Below are 21,653 nucleotides of genomic sequence, written 5' to 3' on the forward strand. Positions count from 1 at the left end.
CACCTAAGCCTCCCAAAGTGCTGGGATTAGAGGTGTGAGCCACCGCGCCCGGCGAGATCTTTATTACTGTTTATCTGTTCCTTTCACTTGTGTATATTTTTATTTTATATATTTGAGGTTCTGTTGTTACTTGCATATATGTTTGATTGTTTTCTTCCTGATGAATTGACCCTTCAATCAAATTTAAATCTCTCTTTACCTCTAGTCACTTTTTTTGTTGTTTTAAAGTCTATTTCAGTTTATATTACTAACAGCTAATGAGTAAAAGACCAGCTTTCTTAGGGTTGGTATTTGAGTGATATATCTTTGTTCACTCTTTTTTTTTTTTTTTTTTTTTTTTGAGACAGAGTCTCTCTCTGTCGCCCAGGCTGGAATGCAGTGGTGTGATCTTGGCTCACTGCAATGTCTTCCTCCTGGGTTCAAGCGATTCTTGTGCCTCAGCCTCTTGAGTGGCTGAGACTACAGGTGTGCACCACCACACTTGGCTAATTTTTAGTATTTTTAGTAGAAATGGGGTTTCTGCCATGTTGGCCAGGCTGCTCTCAAACTCCTGGCTTCAAGTGATCTGCCCATCTCAGCCTTGCAAAGTGCTGGGATTACAGGCATGAGCCATCATGCCTGGCCCACTCTTACTTTCAATCTTTTTCTCTCATTGACTGTAAAAATGTATTTCCTAGGCTGGGCGCAGTGGCTCACACCTGTAATCCGCCAGGCGGATCACCTGATTGGGAGTTTGAGACCAGCTTGACCAATATGAGGAAACCCCATCTCCACTAAAAATACAAAATTAGCCAGGCGTGGTGGTACATGCCTGTGATCCCAGTTACTCGGGCGGCTGAGGCAGGATAATCGCTTGAACCCAGGAGGCGGAGGTTGCCGTGAGCTGAGATGGCGCCATTGCACTCCAGCCTGGGCAATAAGAGCGAAACTCCATCTCAAAAAAAAAAAAAAAAGAAAGAAAGAAAAATATGTCACCTATAGAGAGTGTATAGTTAGATCTTACTGGTTATTTTTTTATTTGAATTCAATCTGACAATCTGTCTTTAGATTGGATTATTTAATGCATTCATATTTAATATTGATAATTAGGTTTATTTCTTCCATTTTACTTTTTTTTTTTTTTTTTGAGACGTAGTCTCGCTCTGTTGCCCAGGCTGGAGTGCAGTGGCGTGCGGTCTCTGCTCACTGCAAGCTCCACCTCCCAGGTTCACGCCATTCTCCTGCCTCAGCCTCCTGAGTAGCTGGGACTACAGGCGCCCACCACCACACTCAGCTAAGTTTTTGTATTTTTAGGAGAGACAGGGTTTCATCATGTTAGCCAGGATGGTCTCGATCTCCTGACCTCGTGATCCACCCGCCTCGGCCTCTCAAAGTGGCTGGGATTACAGGCGTGAGCCACCACGCCCGGCCCCATTTTACTTTTTTGTTCCTCTTCAGTGGCTTTTCTTTCACATTTTTTTCCTAATATTTTAATTCCTTTAATGATGTATTCACTAACTTTACTCGAGTAAGATATGGAAATGTTACTCCCACATGGCCCTGTTCCTTCTTCCTCTTTTTTGTGCTATTACCATTACACGTTATGCTTGGTATACAGTGGGAGTGTGGTCTTCCCATCGTTTGTAGACAGAGTAGAAGCCTGCACGTAATGCTTTTGATCATCTTTTCACTGAATTTGATAGCATAAACCTTTTCCCTTACTACTTGGATGGCTTCACATTGAGTCTCGTTTCTCCCTCACTTCCCACTCATCTCTTCCTGTATGAAGCAAGGTTTGTGGCCACTTTGCCTCTTGGTGCTCCACTGCTGAGGTTTCCTCACGCCCTAGGATTTTCTTAGTGTTTGGCTTGACTGGAACCTAGCAGCCCCATCTCCATCTGTGGAGCCGGAACTGCCAGTGGTGGGTGCTTTGACCATTGATAATGGAGGTACAGCCCTTGTCCTCTTGTGTGAGGAGCTGAGGTCTCATAGCAGAGCCTTTTTCTTTCTTTGGTTTTTCAGGGCAGCCGATGAAGTGCAACCTTCACATGAATGGGAATGTTATCACCTCAGACCAGCCCATCCTGCTGTGAGTTCCAAAGGCGGGGTGCTGGGGAGAGGGAGCTCCGTCCATCTCTTTTTATTCTAATGGGTAAACTGCCTGCATGACAGCTCCCCTTCATCCCCCCATTCCGTTTCCTCTGTTCTAATGGCAGCTGGTCGTTTCAGATGCTTAAACTTGACCAAAATGGTTTGCTCTGTCATTTCCCCAGGGGTTGACCCTATAGGGAGGCTAGCATTATGATCTCGTTCTCAGCCTTCTGATTTAGAAACATCTGAGTGGAAGGTGGAGGGGGAGGCTGCTTGGGTCTCCTAGTTGTGTGCATCATCCCGGGAATACAGAACTCCACCTCATGATTGGCTCTGATGGAGACAGTGCCAGATGCTACCCCTTATTTTGTTCCCCAATGAGGTTTTTTTTTGTTTGTTTTTTTGTTTTGATTTGTTTTTTCAGTTATTTTGAGAGTCTTATTGTGTTGCCCAGGTTGGTTTCAAACTCCTGGGGTCAAGCAACCCTCTCGCCTCAGCCTCCTGAGGACCTGGGACTACAGGCGCACACCGTCATGCCCAGCTGGATTTGGCTTTAAGTACAATGGGAAGCCATTGAAGGCTTTTGTTACACACAGCTGAGTATACATGCCTGGCCCAGGACTGAGGGATGTTTTGAAGCCTGAGATGCATAAAATGTTGAGACTGTGAGGACTTCACGTTCTAGATAAGGAAGCAGATACCAGGGAGGAGGTTAGACTTGTCAGGGTGAGTGGGATAGTGTGGGGCAGGCCTGAAATAGACTTTGAGATTTAAGAAGACTAGGATTTGAACCCTGGGTAATGAATTATGTGATTTGGATAAGTTCTTAAACTGTGTTCTAGGAATAAGAAATATTTCTTAGGGTTTTGTAACCTAATAAGTTTGGGAACCACTGGGCTAAACAGAGTTACATCTGTTTCACTTTTGGGCTTCTCAGATTGTGTAATATGCTAATGTATGTTACCATCCAGAAGGAACATGCAGTGTTTCCTAAACTTAAAACCACAATTAGCCAGGTGTGGTGGCATGCACCTATAGTCCCAGTTACTTGGGGGGCTGAGGTGGGAGGATCGCTTGAGCCTGGAAGATCGAGACTGTAGTGAGCCATCATCATGCCACTGCACTTCAGCCTGGGTGACAGAGTGAGATTCTGTCTCAAAAAAACCCCACAAAACCCTAGAACATACAGCACTGCCTGCATCTCCATTTTCTCATCAGTAAATAAGAAAAACGCAGCCTGGGCCACATAGCGAGACCTGGTCTCTGCAAATAATTTTTAAAAATTAGCCAGGCATGGTGGTACACACCTATCGTCCTAGCTCCTCAGGAGGCTGAGGCAGGAGAACTGCTTGAGCCTAGGAGATGGAGGCTACTGTGAGCTGTGATTGAGTTTGCTGCAAGATGGAATGAGATGAAGGGGTATGGAAAGTGTTACACCCAGTGCCTAGCTCATGACAGATGCCCAGTAAATGGTGGGTCCCCTCCCCATCTAAGGAAGAACTGACAAGAATTTTTGACCCTTCTCTGCTCTCCACAGGCGGCTGAGTGACAGCCCATCAGTGAAAAAGGAGAGCGAGCTGCCTCGCAGGGTGAACTCTGCCTCCTCCTCCAACCCCCCTGCCGAAGTGGACCCTGACACCATCCTGAAGGCACTCTTCAAGTCCTCAGGGGCCTCTGTGACCACGCAGCCCACAGAATTCAAAATCAAGCTTTGAGCAGGGGAGTGAGGCAGCCAGAAGTGGGGGCAGAGGAGGGTGGCTCTGTTTCCCCAAGGCAAAGCTTATGACCATTGGGCCATCGGACTGGAGACCCCTGATTGTGGGAAGGGTTGCCAGGGGTAAAGAGCTTCCTCACTGGATGGGACCCGCCTTTCTGTGTTGTGTTCTGCCCTGTGCTCTTCTCTCTACATTAACGTTTCCTGTAGTATGTTTCTTCTCCATCTCATCGCCAAGGTAGGCTTGTGTTTTTCAGTGTGTGCCTCCCCCAGCCTCAGCCCCAAGCTGATTTGTTATCTGGAAATGGTACACTGAATTCTCTGGGTGGCTTTCTTGTGGCCCCATGGGATGCAGCGCGGGGGCTGTCTGAAGGACCCTGCTTTTTCCAGGGGCTGAGGGGCTGCCTTTCCTTTATGTGTATTAAGCTTTTCAAACAACAGAGGGTATGGAAAGCCGTGGTGTCCTGACGGGAGCCAGGTCGGCCTGAGAGCTGTGCCTTTCCTGTCTTGTCAGTGGAGGTGCCTAGGTGGGGAGCAGGTCTCAGGCCTCTTGTCCTCTCCCCAGTGGCTCCAGACCTCACTAGTGGCAAGGGCAGGATGAGGCTGCACTGCTGGGAAGAGTCTAAGCTCTTGGCTTGGAGTCCCGTGTCGTCTCCGCCCAGAGGAAGTTCTCCAGAGTTCACTTTTCCCTTTTTCTTGAGTTGTGCTGAATGCCCCACTCCAGCTAGCTCTCTTTCCCTTCTGGGTGTCTCTGCTGGGAGGGGGCTGTGTTGTGAGCCCTCCGGGTTCTCACCTCGCCTGGCACTTACCACACCCTGGTTTTGTGTAGCCGCCAGCTCTCTTCTGGTTGAGCCTTTGAAAGGCTCAGCCTCCCATTCTGCAATGCTGTGGGTTTGGAGCTTATTTGAATGGAAGAGGTCAGTTTGCTCCTGGCTCTCCATTTCTGGCCTCAGTTGTCTACAGAACAGTGGTCAGGGATGCCTGGAGGCATATATCTGGCTGCCACCAAGGGGCAGTGTTTGTTCCCACTTATGTGAGTGACCCATCTATCCATGACCAGAGGATTATTTTCCTGCCTTGGCAGAGGAGGAGTCAAGGGAGCAGGGCAGCTCTACCAGGCAAGCTGTTTCCCCAGCATAGGCGCAGGCAGTTGGGACAAAACTTTAGAGCCCAGGGGCAGTCCCTGAATGACCAGGCCAGTGTTGTCCCTGGTGTCACTGAGTGGTCCCCTGCTGGTTGGGAGTGAAGGGAATCCAGGCTGGCAGAGCTGGAGCCAGTTGGGGAGCACGGTTCTGGGAGCTCTGCAAAATCAGTAGCAAGTGCTGGGAAAGGCGCATGCCGGAGACACTCAGGAGCTCCCAAGATTTGCTTGAGGCTAGTCCAGTGAAGAAAAACCAGAGACTCATGTTTCCAGAGGTCAGTCTGTCAGGCAGGAAGGACCCAGGGTTTGAACCCAGCTTCATTGTGCAGGCTCTGAGGCTGCCCAGTCCGGGAAAGTCCAAGGAAGGGGCCTGGTGGTGCTCCACTTCCCAGTTCTTTAAAGAATGCTGCTTTTTATTCTCCTAACCCTTTCAAGTGGGTGCAGACTTCTCGTTAGCAGCTGGAAGACATTCCTCCCACACTTTACCCTTCCTGGCCCAAGAGAGCATCCAGAAGGTAGTAGGACCGGGTTTTTCAGGTACTGGGAGCAGGGGGCTCACTGCTTGCACTCTGCTTAGGGTAGGGACGGTAAATATCCTGCCTGCATGGCTTTACCCTCCCTCTCATCCCAAAGCAGGTATCTTCTGGTTGTCACAGAGTTTCATTGAGTCCAGCTGCAGCCACCTGGCCATCTGGAGCTGGTGCTATAGGTGACCATCTGGTACATTGAGGGGACCTGTTCGCCTCCTCCGCTCTATAAGCAGTCATCTTGGGAGACTGGGAAGAGAAGGTGGTGGGCTAGTCCTGTGTCCTCCTCCACTTCCCATGCCTCTATGTTACCCATCTGTGTCTCCTGTGCAGGAGGAGAGGAAGGGGCATTAAGAGATGAAGGGTGATTATGTATTACTTAACCATTTCTGAATAAACATTTGTTATTCCTACCTTTGAGTTATTTATTTATTTATTTTTTTGAGACAAAGTCTCACTCTGTTGCCGAGGCTGGAGTGCAGTGGCACTATCTCGGCTCATTGCAGCCTCCGCAGCCAGACTCAAATAATCCTCCCACCTCAGCCTCCCAGTTAGCTGGGACTACAGGCGAGCATCACCATGCCTGGCTAATTTTTGTAGAGATGAGGTTTCACCATGTTGCACAGGCTGGTCTTGAAATCCTGACCTCAGGTGGTCTGCCTGCCTTGGCCTCCCAAAGTTGGAATTACAGCCATGGGCCACCATGCCCAGCAAAGGGTTTTAATCTTGCAGGGATTTCAACATTTGGGGTGCAACTTAATTATTTAAAAAATAGAGACAGATTCTTGCTATGATACCCAAGATGGTCTCGAACTCCTGGGCCCAAGTGATCCTCCTGCTTCAGCCTCTCAAAGTGTTGGAGTTACAGGCATGAGCCACTGCTCCCCGCCAGGGATGCAAATTACTTGATACCCCTCTCTTCAGAAGGTGGGCTCCTGTGCCCCTCCTGAACCCAAGTGTGCTCCGTTACTACTTTGACCAGATGTGACTCTGCCATTTCTGGGCCTAGGCTTTTAAAGATGGCCACTTCTCCATTTCCTGTGCCTGGAACATTCTCTGGGATCCTTGACACCACATTTGAAGTTGCCTATTGGGGCCGGCATGGTGGCTCATGCCTGTAATCCCAGCACTTCAGAAGGCCGAGGCAGACAGATCACATGAAGTCAGGAGTTTGAGACCAGCCTAACCAACGTGGTAAAACCCCGTCTCTACTAAAAATTACAAAAATTAGAGGGGCGTGGTGGTGGGCGCTTGTAATCCCAGCTACTCAGGAGGCTGGGACAGGAGAATCACTTGAACCCGGGAGGCGGAGGTTGCAGTGAGGTGAAATCACGCCACTGCACTCCAGCCTGTGCAACAGAGCGAGGCTCTGTCTCAAAAGAAAAAAAATAGCTGACTATCGGTTCAGCATGGTGGCTCATGCCTCTAGTCCCAGCACTTTGGGATGCTGAGGCAGGAAGATTCTGGAGCTCAGGAGTTCGAGACCAGCTTGGGCAATATAGTGAAGGCCTATCTTTACAAAAACGAAAAATTAGCTCAGCTACTCAGGAGCCTGAAGTAGAGGATCATTTGCGCCCAGGAGGCAGAGGTGGCAGTGAGCTGTGATCATGCCACTGTACTCCATCCTGGGCAACACAGTGAGATGGCAGAAAAAAAAAATAGTTGACTACTGAGTCTTTATTGTCAGTGCCCACCTGACATCTCCCCTGAGTGGCCTAATGAGCATCTCACCACGGCCCACAGAGAACTGATCTCGATTTTCCCTAAGCTGGCCCTTCTGCAGTCTTCCCATTTCAGTCAATGGCAACACCATCCTCTTAGTTGCTCAGACTGAAAACCTAGCAGCCATCCTGGATTTCTCTCACACTGCCTATTCAACGTGTGAATGCATGAGTGGAAAGCTGAGTTCGCACTCCTGACTGGTCGGGATCAACTCTGTGACATTCGCTCCCACTTTCGCGCGCTGATTTGTTTCAGCGGATGAAGGTTGGGCCCTGGCGGGCCGGGCTTGGGAGGCGGGCTTGGAGCGAGGGGGCGGGGCAGGCGCTACGAAAACGTGCTCGCGTCGGCGCCGAACCACAACTCCCGGCGGCCCCCCGCGCTCCCAGGTGGCAATATGGCGGCGCGCACGAGGAAGCTCGCGGCGCGGGACCCGGAGGACCGTACCCCGAGCCCACCGTGCTACGCAGGTGAGCGGCTCCGGAACGCGAGACCGGGGGCGGCCAACATCGCCGGGAGGTGTTTGGGGGCGGGCGGCGGCCGGGGGTCCCCAGGAGCGGCCGCGCAGTTGGGTGTGAGCCCAGGTGGCCCCTGGCCCCAGGCTCGGCAGGTCTTGAGGCTCCGGGGCCCCGAGGACCCACGCAGCTTCCTTCTGTCTGCCCACTCTCCCGGGCGAGCCCATCTTGGTCCACGCTTCCCTTGGGTGAGCCCACCTCTGTCCACACTCTCACCCAGGGCAAACCCATTTCCGTCCACACCCGCTTGTCCAGGTGAGCTCATCCGCTTCTAATCGCCTCTGCTCCTAGTCCAGCCCCCATCAGCTGTTACCGGGGCTGTTATAGGCCCTCCTACTCAGTTGCCCTCCTCCTCCTCTTGTCCCTGCTTCTGTTCTCCACCCACGTGCCAGAATGTTCTTTTTAAGGCTATTTACATTAGATCATGTCTGACACGCCCACGATAGGCCCCACACCCACTGCATTCCCTCCAGTGGCTTTATCAGGTAGCTTCTAAAACAAAAACCAGACTGCTTAACCTGTGTGGGCCACGTGGTCTGGCTGGTGCTGACCTAAAGCTCTTTCTGTTCCTCTGAGGCAATATGCTTTTTCCCGCTCTGGGTTTTTGCACGTGCTGTGCCGGTTTGTTGCACACTGGCGTTTCTGGTCTGAGCTTTAATGTTGCTTCCTCAAAGAGGCCATCTGTGATGGCTTATGGAAAGAAGACCTCTGCCACCCCATCACCCTGTAATGTTTGTTTCATAACTGATATAAGTTTGCTGTATGCTTACTTGTTAATTGTCTTCTCCGTTATTGCAACTGAGCTTCCTGAGTTCAGGGACCGCAGCTCTATACCAACCGGTACTCTGACGGAGGTGTGAGAAAAATAGCAGCCGTTCCTAGCTTTATGAGAATTACAGTCACGGGTGTGCCAGCGATTAACCAAAGAATCTCATCAATATAGCCTACAGACTGTTAGGAGAAGCTGTGAAGGCACAGGCAGTGGGGTCTGACCTGGCAGGAGGGGCTGGGGGTGATGCTGAGGCTCTCCTGAAGAAGCGAGGTTTGAGCTAAACCTGAAGGTTAGCGGGAGGGAAGAGGGTGACACGCCAGGTAGAGAGGCGAGCATGTGTGAGGCCCTGGTGTACTCGGGGGAACAGGGAGAATCCAAGGTGCTGGGGGAAGATGGTATGAGAAGAGGTCACAGTGGCAGGCAGGGTCTCACGGGGCTTTCAGCCATGGTTAGGATTTTGGTGTTGACTCCCAAGAGCTGCAGAGTTCGAGCTTCCCTCTCACTGCGCCCGCGTCTGTAATCATTTCCCATTTAGCTTCTCTCTCCCTGCACCGCCTTGGGAGGCCCTCCTGGGCAGACTCTTAGAGTCCGCACAGGCTTTGCCAAAGGGAAGGGTAGGGGGGTGTTGGTGAAGGGATGGATGGATCGATGAACAGATAGGACTAGACAGGGATGTGGAGAGAGGAAGTTGTGTGAGTGTCTCACTGGCCTCAGCTCAGGGTAGCCTGGCCATCCCTCCCCTCCCATTTCCTTTCCAGCTATTCCAATCAAGTTCTCTGAAAAGCAACAGGCTTCTCACTACCTCTATGTGAGAGCACACGGCGTTCGACAAGGCACCAAGTCCACCTGGTCTCAGAAGAGGACTCTTTTTGTCCTCAATGTGCCCCCATACTGCACAGAGGTGAGCTAGTGTCTGGGAGACCTGTGGGCTCAAGGTGGGGGCTCCCATGGCCTTCACCAAGTCCTTGGTGGTGAGACGGACACAGCTAATGGGAGCCCCAGAGGAGAGTGTCAAGAGGGCTACCTTGATCTCCAGTCAGGAAACTGGCTTTTTAAAGATGTCTTTAAAAGTATAATCCTGCCAGGCACGGTGGCTCATGCCTGTAATCCCAGCACTTTGGGAGGCTGAGGCGGGTGGATCACCTGAAGTGAGGAGTTCAAGACCAGCCTGGCCAACATGGTGAAACCCCGTCTCTACTAAAAAACACAAAAAATGAGCCAGGCATGATGGCGTGCGCGGGTAGTCCTGGCTACTCGGGAAGCTAAGGCATGAGAATCCCTTGAACCTGGAAGGCAGAGGTTGCAGTGAGCCGAGATTGCGCCACTGCACTCCAGCCTGGGCGACAGAGTGAGACTCCATCTCAAAAGAACCCAAAAAGCCCCCAAAATTAGCTGGACGTGGTGGCGCACGCCTGTAATCCCAACTACTTGGGAGACTGTGCCACAAGAATTGCTTGAACCTGGTAGGCAGAAGTTGCAGTGAGCGAAGATCGTGCCACTGCACTCCATCCAGCCTGGGCGACAGAATGAGACTCTTTCTCAAAAAAAAAGAAAAAAAAAAGTATAATCCTAAGTAGCCCAAGGCATTTTTACATATTACCCAAAGTTGTTTGAATTACGTGTTTTCTTCCAGATTGTACATGTCCATAATTTAAAAGTAGGAAAATATAAGAAAATAAAAAGTGCCTCTAATTTTATCCAAACACAACTGTTAATTTTTTTTTTTACAGAAACTAAGGGAATTGCTGGATTATTATTATTTTTTTTTAAGACAGTTTCTCTCTGTTGCTCAGGCTGGAGCGCAGTGATCACAGCTCACTGCAACCTCCGCTTCCCGGGTTCAAGTGATTCTCCTGCTGCAGCCTCCCGAGCAGCTGGAATTACAGGGGCCCACCACCATGCCCGGCTCATTTTTGTATTGTTAGTATAGACAAGGTTTCACCATGTTGGCCAGGCTGGTCTTGAACTCCTGACCTGAAGTAATCCGCCCCCTTCAGCCTCCCAAAGTGCTGGGATTACATGCGTGAGCCACCGCCCCTGGCCAAGGGAATTGCTGATTTGTTTTCAAAAAAGAAACCCTAATTTGTAAAAGATTCCTCTAAACTTAGAGAAAAAAAGCAGCATGTAGAAGAGGGGGTGTGAGTTCTGACCCTTTCTGAAGTGCAGCATGTGTGCCAGGAAGGGCCCCAGTGGCAGGTGTCCAGCTCGCTGCATTCCAGAGACAGAACATACCTGTGTAGTCAGCACCCAGGTGGAGACACAGCAGCACATCCCAGAACCCCCGCTGCCTCCACCACAGACAACCATCATCCTGACTGTCACAGCATAGGTGAAGGGGTGGGTTGCCCCTCCACACCTGTGGGTGTTTCTCGTTAGGTGGAACGAGAGACTTGGAAAAGAAAAAGACACAGAGACAAAGTATAGAGAAAGAAATAAGGGGGCCCAGGGGACCAGCATTCCGCATGTGGAGGATCCCGCCGGCCTCTGAGTTCCCTTAGTATTTATTGATCATTCTTGGGTGTTTCTCGGAGAGGGGGATGTGGCAGGGTCATAGGATAATAGCGGAGACAAGGTCAGTAGATAAACATGTGAACAAAGGTCTCTGCATCATAGACAAGGTGAAGAATTAAGTGCTGTGCTTTAGATATGTATACACATAAACGTCTCAATGCCTTACAGAGCAGTATTGCTGCTCGCATGTCCCACCTCCAGCCCTAAGGCAGCTTTCCCCTATCTCAGTAGATGGAACATACAATCGGGTTTTATACCGAGACATTCCATTGCCCAGGGACGGGCAGGAGACAGATGCCCTCCTCTTGTCTCAACTGCAAAGAGGCGTTCCTTCCTCTTATACTAATCCTTCTCAGCACAGACCCTTTACGGGTGTCAGGCTTGGGGACGGTCAGGTCTTTCCCTCCCCACGAGGCCATATTTCAGACTATCACATGGGGAGAAACCTTGGACAATACCTGGCTTTCCTAGGCAGAGGTCCCTTCGGCCTTCCGCAGTGTTTGTGTCTCTGAGTACTTGAAATTAGGGAGTGGTGATGACTCTTAACGAGCATGCTGCCTTCAAGCATCTGTTTAACAAAGCACATCTTGTACAGCTGTTAATCCATTTTATCCTGAATTTGACACAGCACGTTTCAGAGAGCACGGTGTTGGGGGTAAGGTTACAGATTAAGAGCATCTCAAGGCAGAAGAATTTTTCTTAGTTTCATGCGCGTCCGTGTGAAGAGACCACCAAACAGGCTTTGTGTGAGCAACATGGCTGTTTATTTCACCTGGGTGCAGGTGGCTGAGTCAGCAAAGGGTGGTGGATTATCATTAGTTCTTATAGGTTTTGGGATAGGCGGTGGAGTTAGTAGCAATGTTTTGGGGGCAGGGGGTGGATCTCTCAAAGTACATTCTCGGGGTAGGGAGAATTACAAAGAAACTTCTTAAGGGTAGGGGAGATCACAAAGTACCTTCTTAAGGGTTGGGGAGATGACAAAGTACATTGATCAGTTAGGGTGGGGCAGCAACAAATCACAATGGTGGAATGTCATCAGTTAAGGCTATTTTTACTTCTTTTGTGGATCTTCAGTTCAGGCCATCTGGATGTATATGTGCAAGTCACGGGATGAGATGGCTTGGCTTGGGCTCAGAGGCCTGAGATTCCTGCCTTCTTATATTAACAAGAAAAATAAAACAAAATAGTGAAGTCTTGGGGCGGTGAAAATTTTTGGGGGGTGGTATGGAGAGAGAATGGGCGATGTTTCTCAGGGCTGCTTCAAGCGGGATTAGGGGCAGCGCGGGAACCTAGAGGGGGAGAGATTAAGCTGAAGGAAGATTTTGTGGTAAGGGGTGATAATGTGGGGTTGTTAGAAGAAACATTTGTCGTGTAGAATTATTGGTGATGGCCTGGATACGGTTTTGTATGAATTGAAAAACTAAATGGAATAAGAGAAGGAGAAAAACAGGTATAAAAGGTCTAAGAATTGGGAGGACCTAGGACATCTGATTAGAGAGTGCCTAAGGAGATTCAGCATAGTCCTGCCGGCAAAGATTATTTATTTGCTTCAAGAGTTTAGAGTGGCAGTTTGGGGATAGCACCAGGAGATTATCAGCTGTGATGGCTTGGAGAAACAGTGTAAACTGGCAGTGTAAACAAGCGCAGGGCATGTATGAGTAGTTGAGAACGGTGAATAGGAGTATGACTAGACAGAAGATAGTAGGGATGACAAGTTGTTTTGGGGCACAGTCTAAGTTGGTCTGGTGTCTGGAATGAGACTGGGGCCTAATAAAAAGGAGCGTCTGTACAGGAGCTTAAATGGGCTGTACCTTGTAGCATTCTGAGGACAGGTCTGACTTCTGAGAAGGGAAAGTGGTAAAAGTATTGTCCAGTCCTTTTTAAGTTGGTGGCTGAGCTTGGTGAGGTGTGTTTTTAAAAGACCTTTAGTCTGTTCTACTTTTCTTGAAGACAGAGGACCGTAAGGGATATAAAGGTTTCACTGAATACTAGGAGCCTGAAAAACTGCTTGGCTGATTTGACTAATGAAGGCTGGTCTGTTATCAGACTGTATAGAGGTGGGAAGGCTAAACTGAGGAATTATGTCTGATGGAAGGGAAGAAGTGACTGCGGTGGCCTTCTCAGACCCTGTAGGAAAGGCCTCTACTTATCTAGTCAAAGTGTCTACTTAGACTAAGAGGTATTTTAGTTATCTGACTCTGGGCATGTTGAGTAAAGCTAATTTGCCAGTCCTGGGTGGGGGCAAATCTTCAAGCTTGATGCATAGGGAAGGGAGGGGGCCTGAATAATCCCTGAGGAGTAGTAGAATAGCAGATGGAACACTGAGAAGTTATTTCCTTGAGGATAGATTTTCATGAAGGAAAGGAAATGAGAGGCTCTAAGAGACGGACTAGTGGCTTGTACTATAGCATAGCCTGCCTTTGCTGGTGTGTGGCGATTAGGCCTGGGGGAACTGCCATCAATAAACCAAGTGTGATCAGGGGGAGAAACAGGGAAGAAGGAAATGTGGGGAAATGGGGTGAACGTCAGGTGGATCAGAGAGACACAGTCATGGGGGTCAGGTGTGGTATCAGGAATAATGTGGGAGGCCAGATTGAGGTCCGGGCCAGGAACAATGGTAATTGTGGGACTTAACATAAGAGTGAGTACAGCTGAAGGAGCCAGGGAGCAGGAAGTATATGCGTCAGGTATGAGGAAAGAAAATAGATTTTGGAAGTTATGAGAAATGTAGAGTGAGTTGAGCATAGTTTGTGATTTTTAGGGCCTCTAAAAGTATTAAAGCAGCGGCAGCCGCTGCACGCAGACATGAGGGCTAGGCTAAAACAGTAAGGCCAAGTTGTTTGGACAGAAAGGCTACAGGGTGCGGTCCCTGGGTCTTGTGTAAGAATTCTGACCGCACTAACCATGCCTAGGAAGGAAAGGAGTTGTTTTGTAAGGGATTGAGGTTTGGGAGATTAATCAGCACGATCAGCAGGGAGAGCTCGTGTGTTTTTAAGAATTATGCCGAGCTAGGTAACAGATGAGGATGAAATTTGGGCTTGACTGAAGTAATGGGGGCTGTCTGTGAAGCCTTACGGCAGTACAGCCCAGGTAATTGCTGAGCCTAATGGGTGTCAGGGTCAGTCTAAGTGAAAGCAAAGAGAGGCTGGGATGAGGGGTGCAGGGGAATAGTGAAAAAAGCATCTTTAAGATCAAGCACGGAATAGTGAGTTGTGGAGGAAGGTATTGAGGACAAAAGAGTGTACGGGTTGGGCACCACAGGGTGGATAGGCAAAACAATTTGGTTGATAAGGTGCAGATCCTGAACTAATCTGTAAGACTTGTGGGGTTTTTGGACAGGTAAAATGGGGGAATTGTAAGAGTTTATAGGTTTTAGAAGCCCATGCTGTAGCAGGCGAGTGATAACAGACTTTAATCCTTTCAAAGCGTGCTGTGGGATGGGATATTGGCGCTGAGCAGGGTAAAGGTGATTAGGTTTTAATGGGATGGTAATGGGCATGTGATTGGTTGCCAGGGAAGGAGTAGAGATGTCCTATACTTGTGGGTTAAGGTGGGGGAATATGAGAGGAAGACGCAAAGGAGGCTTTGGGTTGGGGAGAAGGGCGGCAATGAGATGTGGCTGTAGTCCAGGAATAGTCAGGGAAGCAGATAATTTAATTAAAGTGTCTCGGCCTAATAAGGGAACTGGGCAGGTGGGGATAACTAAAAAGGAGTGCTTAAAAGAGTATTGTCTAAGTTGGCACCAGAGTTGGGGAGTTTTAAGAGGTTTAGAAGCCTGGCCATCAATACCCACAAGTTACAGAGGCAAGGGAAACAGGCCCTTGAAAAGAAGGTAATGTGGAGTGGGTAGCCTCCATATTGATTAAGAAGGGGATGGGCTTACCTTCCACTGTGAGAGTTACCCGAAGCTTGGCGTCTGTGATGGTCTAGGGGGCTTCCGAGGCAATCGGGCAGCATCAGTCTTCAGCCGCTAAGCCAGGAAGATCTGGGAAGGAGTCAGCCTTGGGCCAGATCCAGGGGCTCTGGGAGTGGCTGCCAGGTGAGTTGTACAGTGTGATTTCCAGTGGGGTCCCGCACAGATGGGACGCAGCTTAGGAGGAATCTGGGGCTGCAGGCATTCCTTGGCCTGGTGGCCAGATTTCTGGCACTTGTAGCAAGCTCCTGGGGGAGGAGGTTCTGGAGGAATGCCTGGCTGCTGCAGTTCAGGTGTTTGGAAGTTCTTGGGTGCTGGAGATGTGGCTGGGGTTTGTCTCACAGTGGAGGCAAGGAATTGCAACTTTTTTCTATTATTGTACACCTTGAAGGTGAGGTTAATTAAGTCCTGTTGTGGGGTTTGAGGGCCAGATTCTAATTTTTGGAGTTTTATTTAATGTCGGGGAGTAGATTGGGTAATAAAATGTATATTGAGAATAAGACGGCCTTTTGACCTTTTAGGGTCTAGGGCTGTAAAGTGTCTCAGGGTTGCTGCCAAACAAGCCATGAACTGGGCTGGATTTTTATATTTGATGAAAAAGAGCCTAAACGCTATCTGATTTGGGATAAAGAAAAAGGAGCATTAACCTTGACTGCCTTTAGCTCCAGCCACCTTTTTTAGAAGAAATTGCTGGGCAGGTGGGGGAGGGCTAGTCACGGAACAAAACTGGAAGCCAGACGGGGTGTGAGGAGGGGAGGTGATAAAAGGATTATAGGGTGGAGGAGCGGAGGCTGAGGAAGAATTGGGACCTAGCTCGGCCTGGCGACGAGGGGAGAGGTCAGATGGGTCTGTAGAAAAGGAAGATTAGAAAGACTCAGTGATGCTTGGGGTTGGGACTGAGGGGACAGGCAGGAGCGAAAGAAGATTTGGGACGAGTTGCGTTGGGCACAGAGAAAAGGAAGGGACTGATGTGTAAAAGAATGCCTGGATGTCAGGCACCTCAGACTGTTTGCCTATTTTACGACAAGAATTACTTAGATCTTGCAGGATGGAAAAATTTGAAGTGCCGTTTTCTGGCTATTTGGAACTACTGTTGAGTTTATATTGGGGTCAAGCAGCATTGCAGAAGAAAATAAGGCATTTAGGTTTTAGGTCAGGTGTGAGTTGAAGAGGTTTTAAGTTCTTGAGAACACAGGCTAAGGGAGAAGAAGGAGGAATGGAGGGTGGAAGGTTGCCTATAGTGAAGGAGGCAAGCCTAGAGAAAAGAGCGTAGAGACATGGAGGGAAGGGGTTCGGGGGTTTCCTACCTTCCAGAAAAGCAGGAAAGGGGTTGGGGCACGGAAATAAGGGATTGGGGGTTCTTGCCCCTTAGAGAAGCGGGACTTGCTGCCAAGGGTGAAGGAGAAGGGGTTGAGGGGTTCTTGCCCCTGCCCCAGAAAATCAGAGAAGGGGTAGAGACACGGAGAGAAGGGGTTGGGGTACTTGCCCCTCCCCCAGAAAAGCGGGACTTGCCGCTAAGGGTGAAGGAGAAGGGGTTGGGGGTTTCTTGCCCCCCAGAAAGGCAGAGAAGGGGTAGAGACATGGAGAGAAGGGGTTGGGGTACTTGCCCCTTCCCCAGAAAAGCAGGACTTGCCGCTAAGGGTGAAGGACCAAGGCAGGCGTCCCTGCGTGGTCTGACACCTCTGAAACGTGGGTGAATAATCAGAGAGGTGTCCCTGCAATGATTAAACACCAAGGGAAGGCTGCCTTCCCTAGTCTGTGACCGGCGTGGAGTTTTGGGTCCACGGATAAAACATGTCTCCTTTGTCTCTACCAGAAAAGGAAAGGAATTGAAATTAAGAGAAGGGAGAGATTGAAGTGTGGTGCCAAGATTGAAAGGAGAAAGAGGTTGAGGGATAGTGAGGGAAGTTGGAGAAGAGAGTAAAATGAGGCCGCTTACGGGATTTGAAATTGCTGAGATGTTTCTTGGGCTGGTCGGTCTGAGGACCTGAGGTCGTAGGTGGATCTTACGGAGCAAAGAGCAGGAGGACAGGGGATTGATCTCCCAAGGGAGGTCCCCGATCGGAGACAGCACCAAATTTCATGCCCGTCCGTGTGAAGAGACCACCACATAGGCTTTGTGTGAGCACCATGGCTGTTTATTTCACTTAGGTGCAGGTGGGCTGAGTCCGAAAAGAGAGTCAGCAAAGGGTGGTAGATTATCATTAGTTCTTATAGGTTTCGGGATAGGCGGTTGAGTTAGGAGCAATGTTTTGGGAGCAGGGGGTGGATCTCTCAAAGTACATTCTCAGGGGTAGGGAGAATTACAAAGAACCTTCTTAAGGGTGGGGGAGATCACAAAGTACATTGATCAGTTAGGGTGGGGCAGCAACAAATCACAATGGTAGAATGTCATCAGTTAAGGGTATTTTTACTTCTTTTTTGGATCTTCAATTACTTCAGGCCATCTGGATGCATACATGCAAGTCACAGGGGATGCAATGGCTTGGCTTGGGCTCAGAGGCCTGACACTTAGTACAGAACGAAATGGAGTCTCCTATGTCTACTTCTTTCTACACAGACACAGTAACAACCTGATCTCTCTTTCTTTTCCCCACACATAGGGTCACTACTGCTGATTCAGGTAGTAAAACTTGTCATAGGAAACCAGAATAACAGCAAGAATGTCCCCACCTGTCTCCAATGAGAGAGCAGGAATATGCCGGGCACAGTGGCTCACGCCTGTAATCCCAGCATTTTGGGAGGCCGAGGCGGGCGGATCACCTGAGGTCAGGAGTTCAAGACCAGCCTGGCCAACATGGCAGAACCCTGTCTCTACTCAAAATACAAAAATTAGCCGGGTGTGGTGGTGGGTGCCTGTAATCCCGGCTGCTTGGGAGACTGAGGCACGAGAATCACTTGAAACCCAGAGATGGAGGTTGCAGTGAGCCGAGATCACTCTATAGCACTCCAGCCTGGGCTACAGAGCAATACTCCAACTCAAAAAAATAAAAAAAGAGAGAGCAGGAATTCTGACCTCCATATTGTCCCTGGGGAACAGGTCAGAGGCCATGGTGCCCACGGGATCCCGTCTTGGGCAGATGTGGCTGTGGCTCTGAGTCCTTCAGCAGCACTGGACCCCTGGCAGCACCACCTGTGGTGGAGGGAGGCTTTGGGATGGCCCTGCGGATGCTCACACTTGGCTTCCCTCTCCCTGAGGCAGGAGAGCCTGTCCCGCCTCCTGTCCACCTGTGGCCTCGTCCGGTCTGTAGAGTTGCAGGACAAGCTGGAGCTGGCTGGGAGTCAAGGTCGAAGTTTTTTCGTCAGAGCATTCTCTGGTCCTGAGCCCATCCTCACCGTGTGTGGTGTAGGAGACTGTCCGGGTGACAAAGCCTGCGATTCCTTCCCAGATTTGCCACATCCTTGCACCTCCTGCCTGGCTTTTTCCGTCCCGTGTTAAAGCTCAGGGACCGTCTCTGCTGGCCGCCTGCAGGGCCTTCCCCGGCTCCCCTCCTGCTTCCCCACTGTGGGAGCTCCTTCCCCAGGGTTGGGGGCCGGGTCTCCAGGAGCACTGTTCTTCACAGCTTTCCCAGTGGCCCTGGAGCCCACACCTCCTCCCCACACAGTGGCATCTGGCATGGTGTGTGGGCCCAGGCCTGGCCTCCAAAAACCTGCCCTGGCCCAGGGCGACCCCTGCGTTTCACCGCATCCCTCCCGTGACTGGAAGAAAGGAAGCCTGTGTATCCCCTCTTCCTGGGGAGGAGGAGGGAACAGCTGTCACTTCCCACAGAAGCAGGATCACTGGAAGTGTGGCTGCCCCTGACCTGGATTATGGGATGGCCCATGGTTCTCTTCATGACTCAGGAATAGCCTAGCACCATCTCGCCTGGTGTAGCCACCGGCTAGGCTGAGGGCAGGCATGGAGACCTTGCGTCAGACGTGGGAAGGAGCCCCCAACCTATATGACATCTCTCTCTCTCTTCAGGGCTTCCAGGTAGCCTACGTGGTGTTCCAGAAGCCAAGTGGGGTGTCAGCGGCCTTGGCCCTGAAGGGCCCCCTGCTGGTGTCCACAGAGAGCCACCCTGTGAAGAGTGGCATTCACAGTTAGTACTGCGGGAGGTGTCTGGCACCTCCTTTCTGGGCTCCGGGTTGGCAGGACACTCTATGGGGACAGTGTCTGAATGTCACAAGCCAAGTCCATGCTCCCTGAGAGCGGCGTGTGGAGGCCTGGGCAGGAGGACCATGGGGCTGTGTTTGGGTCCCCAGGGGAGTCGTTAGCCTGAGCCCCTGGCACAGAGCGGCACAGGCATCTGGGCAGGCAGAGTGAGGGCCCAGCTTGTAGCCCCTGGGATTTCCTTAGCACCTGTGCCCCAGGCCCTGTGTGAAAAGGTCCCAATTTGCCTGACAGGCCCTGGGGTGAGGCCCAAATGCCAGGCCTGAGGAAGCCCCATTTCCTGGCTCTCTTTTTCTTCAGAGTGGATCAGTGACTACGCAGACTCTGTGCCCGACCCTGAGGCCCTGAGGGTGGAAGTGGACACATTCATGGAGGCATATGACCAGAAGATCGCTGAGGTAGAGGCCCCGCAGGGTCAGCTGAGCACCGCCTCGCCTGTGTAGCTGTGGGAAGGTGGCGCCCCAGAGGGAGGGCGGTGGCGGCCTGTCCTGGGCCACTCTGTAGAGGCCAGACTCCCTGTTTCCCTGCTGGATCCTGGGCTGCCTGGCTGGGTGACACATGTAGTCTCCACATGGTCTATAGTGGAGAAGGAGGCAGCGCCGGCAGGTCCGTGCCCTCCCCACCACCCTTAGCCCCAGTACTGTGCTGGGAGGAGGGGAGCAGCCCTCCCCTGCGGGGCTCAGGGCGGTTCTGACTTTGGGAGGAGGGCGTGGAGGGCACGCTGCTGGAGGCTGCAGGAGGTCCCAGGTGCCCACCGCACGACGGGATCACCTTCCTTGCAGGAAGAAGCGAAGGCCAAGGAGGAGGAGGGGGTCCCTGATGAGGAGAGCTGGGTGAATGAAGGTGACCCGCTGGGGCCGGCGGCCTATGCTCCCCCGGACTGAAGCAGCCAGCTTGCGGGTGCTGGAGAGGGAGAGACGGAAGCGCACCCGAAAAGAGCTGCTCAACTTCTATGCCTGGCAGCACCGAGAGAGCAAGATGGAGCGTAAGCCACCCCCAGCCCATCCTCAGACCCCTCGGCCTTGGCCCCATCAGCATCGATGAGGGCTGTGGCCAGTGCTCCTGAGGGCGGGCACTGGACCTCAGGGACAGGGAGGGAGGGCATCCCTAAGCACAGGGCTTGCACCAGACTCTGTGGAAAGAGGCCCAGCCTGGCAGCACCCTGTGTGGCGGTCCCCGATCACCTACCCCCCCAGCCAGATGCCTTTGCTCAGTGGGTGGGGACCCTAGATCGTCAGTGCCCACCTCTGGGCCCCTGTGCACTTAGTGCTGGCACTCGTCAGCCTCCAGTTAACAAGGAGTTCGAGTGCAGAGGAGGCTTCTGAACCCACTGTGGGTGCAGAGAAAGTGCTGCAGAGTATGTGTGTTGGGTTGTTGGTGGTGGGTGTGTAAGTGGCCCTGCACAGGACCCTCCCATGGCTGTGCGCCCGATCGACTCTGGCCCACTCCTGGTGCTGTGGCTGAGCCTCCTTGCCCCACTGCCTGGTGTCCTTGTCTACAGTACAGCTTCCTTGTGGGCACAGGGACGGGCTCTGCGGCAGGCCCTGAGCCACCCGCCCAGTCACTGGTGCTTTCCCTGCCTTGCTGGCCCTCCTGGCTTCCACTCGTGCTCGCTCTAGACCCTCAGCTTCCCTCTCAATGCCATCAGCCTCCCACTGACCTGGGCCACCCGGTGACCAGAGTTGCCATCTGTATTCACCGGCACAAGGGCTGGGGTCCCTTCACTGATTCTCAGGGTTCCTCCAGGCTGAGCGGTCAGGACTCCTTCCTTCCCCCTTGTGCAGGGGTGGGGGGGGGGGCGGGTACCTTTGCTTTGTCGCTAGGGCTTCATCTCCAGGCTAGGGGTGCCAGCATCTCCCACTTTGGCCTTGCCCTTGGACTCGGCCTGCCCTTGTGTTCCGTTTCCTGACAAGATCCAGACCCTGCCCCCACAGCAGAGCTGGGAGGGGGATGGACTGGTGGGGGAGACATAGCCCCACCCCCACAGTAACTGGGAGGAGGGGTAGGGCATGAGCAAGCCAGCTCCCCCTGGGGCGCGCTGTCTGACCCTGCCCCGCGCCTCCTTTCACCCCCAGATCCAGCGCAGCTGTGCAAGAAGTTTGAGGAGGACAAGCAGAGAATCCAGCTGCTGCGGGCCCAGCGCAAATTCTGACCCTACTGAGCTGTGAGAGCCGCAGTGGATGGCTGGAGGTGCAGGGCCAGGAGGAACATGAGGTGAGGCAGGGCCTGCAGCTGTCGCTGAGAGGCCGAGCTCTGGGAAACGGGCCCCAGGTTAAAGGCCACCGTGTCCAACAGCCCAATGAGAGTCCACACAGGCCAGGAGTGAAGGACCAGGGCACCCCTTGGGTCTTGTGCTTCAGCAGTCCTGGGGACCCAGATGTGCCCAGAGGAGGACTTGCCCTTTCTGCCTCCACACCCTCCCTCTCAAAGACCCTGGATGAATCTGTTCTGTTCTCCCTTTTTCCTCAATGGAAAAGCCCTTGCTGGCAACGAAACCGCCTCAAAAGCAGTGAGAATACAAGAACCTTTTATTTTCCATGCAGTTGGGCAGCAGGGAAAGGCTAGGTGGGCCCAGCCTGCCCTTCCTTCCTCCAGCTGGCTGGAGATTATTAGCCAGG

General features: G+C 51.7%; 1 protein-coding gene and 1 pseudogene across 3 annotated transcripts in view; both read left to right on the plus strand.

Annotated features, from left to right (window-relative positions):
• Window positions 1–5,865, plus strand: part of POLDIP3 (DNA polymerase delta interacting protein 3) — a 31,183-nt gene extending 25,318 nt beyond the window's left edge. For 2 of the 3 annotated variants that reach the window (XM_003264833.4, XM_003264834.2), the window contains 2 exons: window positions 2,002–2,068; window positions 3,608–5,865. In XM_003264833.4, the coding sequence (XP_003264881.2) occupies window positions 2,002–2,068; window positions 3,608–3,785 (245 nt within the window). In that variant the 3' untranslated portion in view covers window positions 3,786–5,865. Of the gene's footprint in view, window positions 1–2,001; window positions 2,070–3,607 lie in introns of those variants that run through there. The other variant, XR_004030903.1, reaches the window with a different exon arrangement.
• Window positions 5,866–7,529: 1,664 nt separating this feature from the next.
• LOC115830393 lies at window positions 7,530–21,196 on the plus strand (annotated as a pseudogene).
• The last annotated feature ends 457 nt before the right edge of the window (window positions 21,197–21,653 follow it).

Source organism: Nomascus leucogenys, chromosome 7b (genome assembly GCF_006542625.1).
Source record: "Nomascus leucogenys isolate Asia chromosome 7b, Asia_NLE_v1, whole genome shotgun sequence".
NCBI classification, from domain to species: Eukaryota; Metazoa; Chordata; class Mammalia; order Primates; family Hylobatidae; genus Nomascus; species Nomascus leucogenys.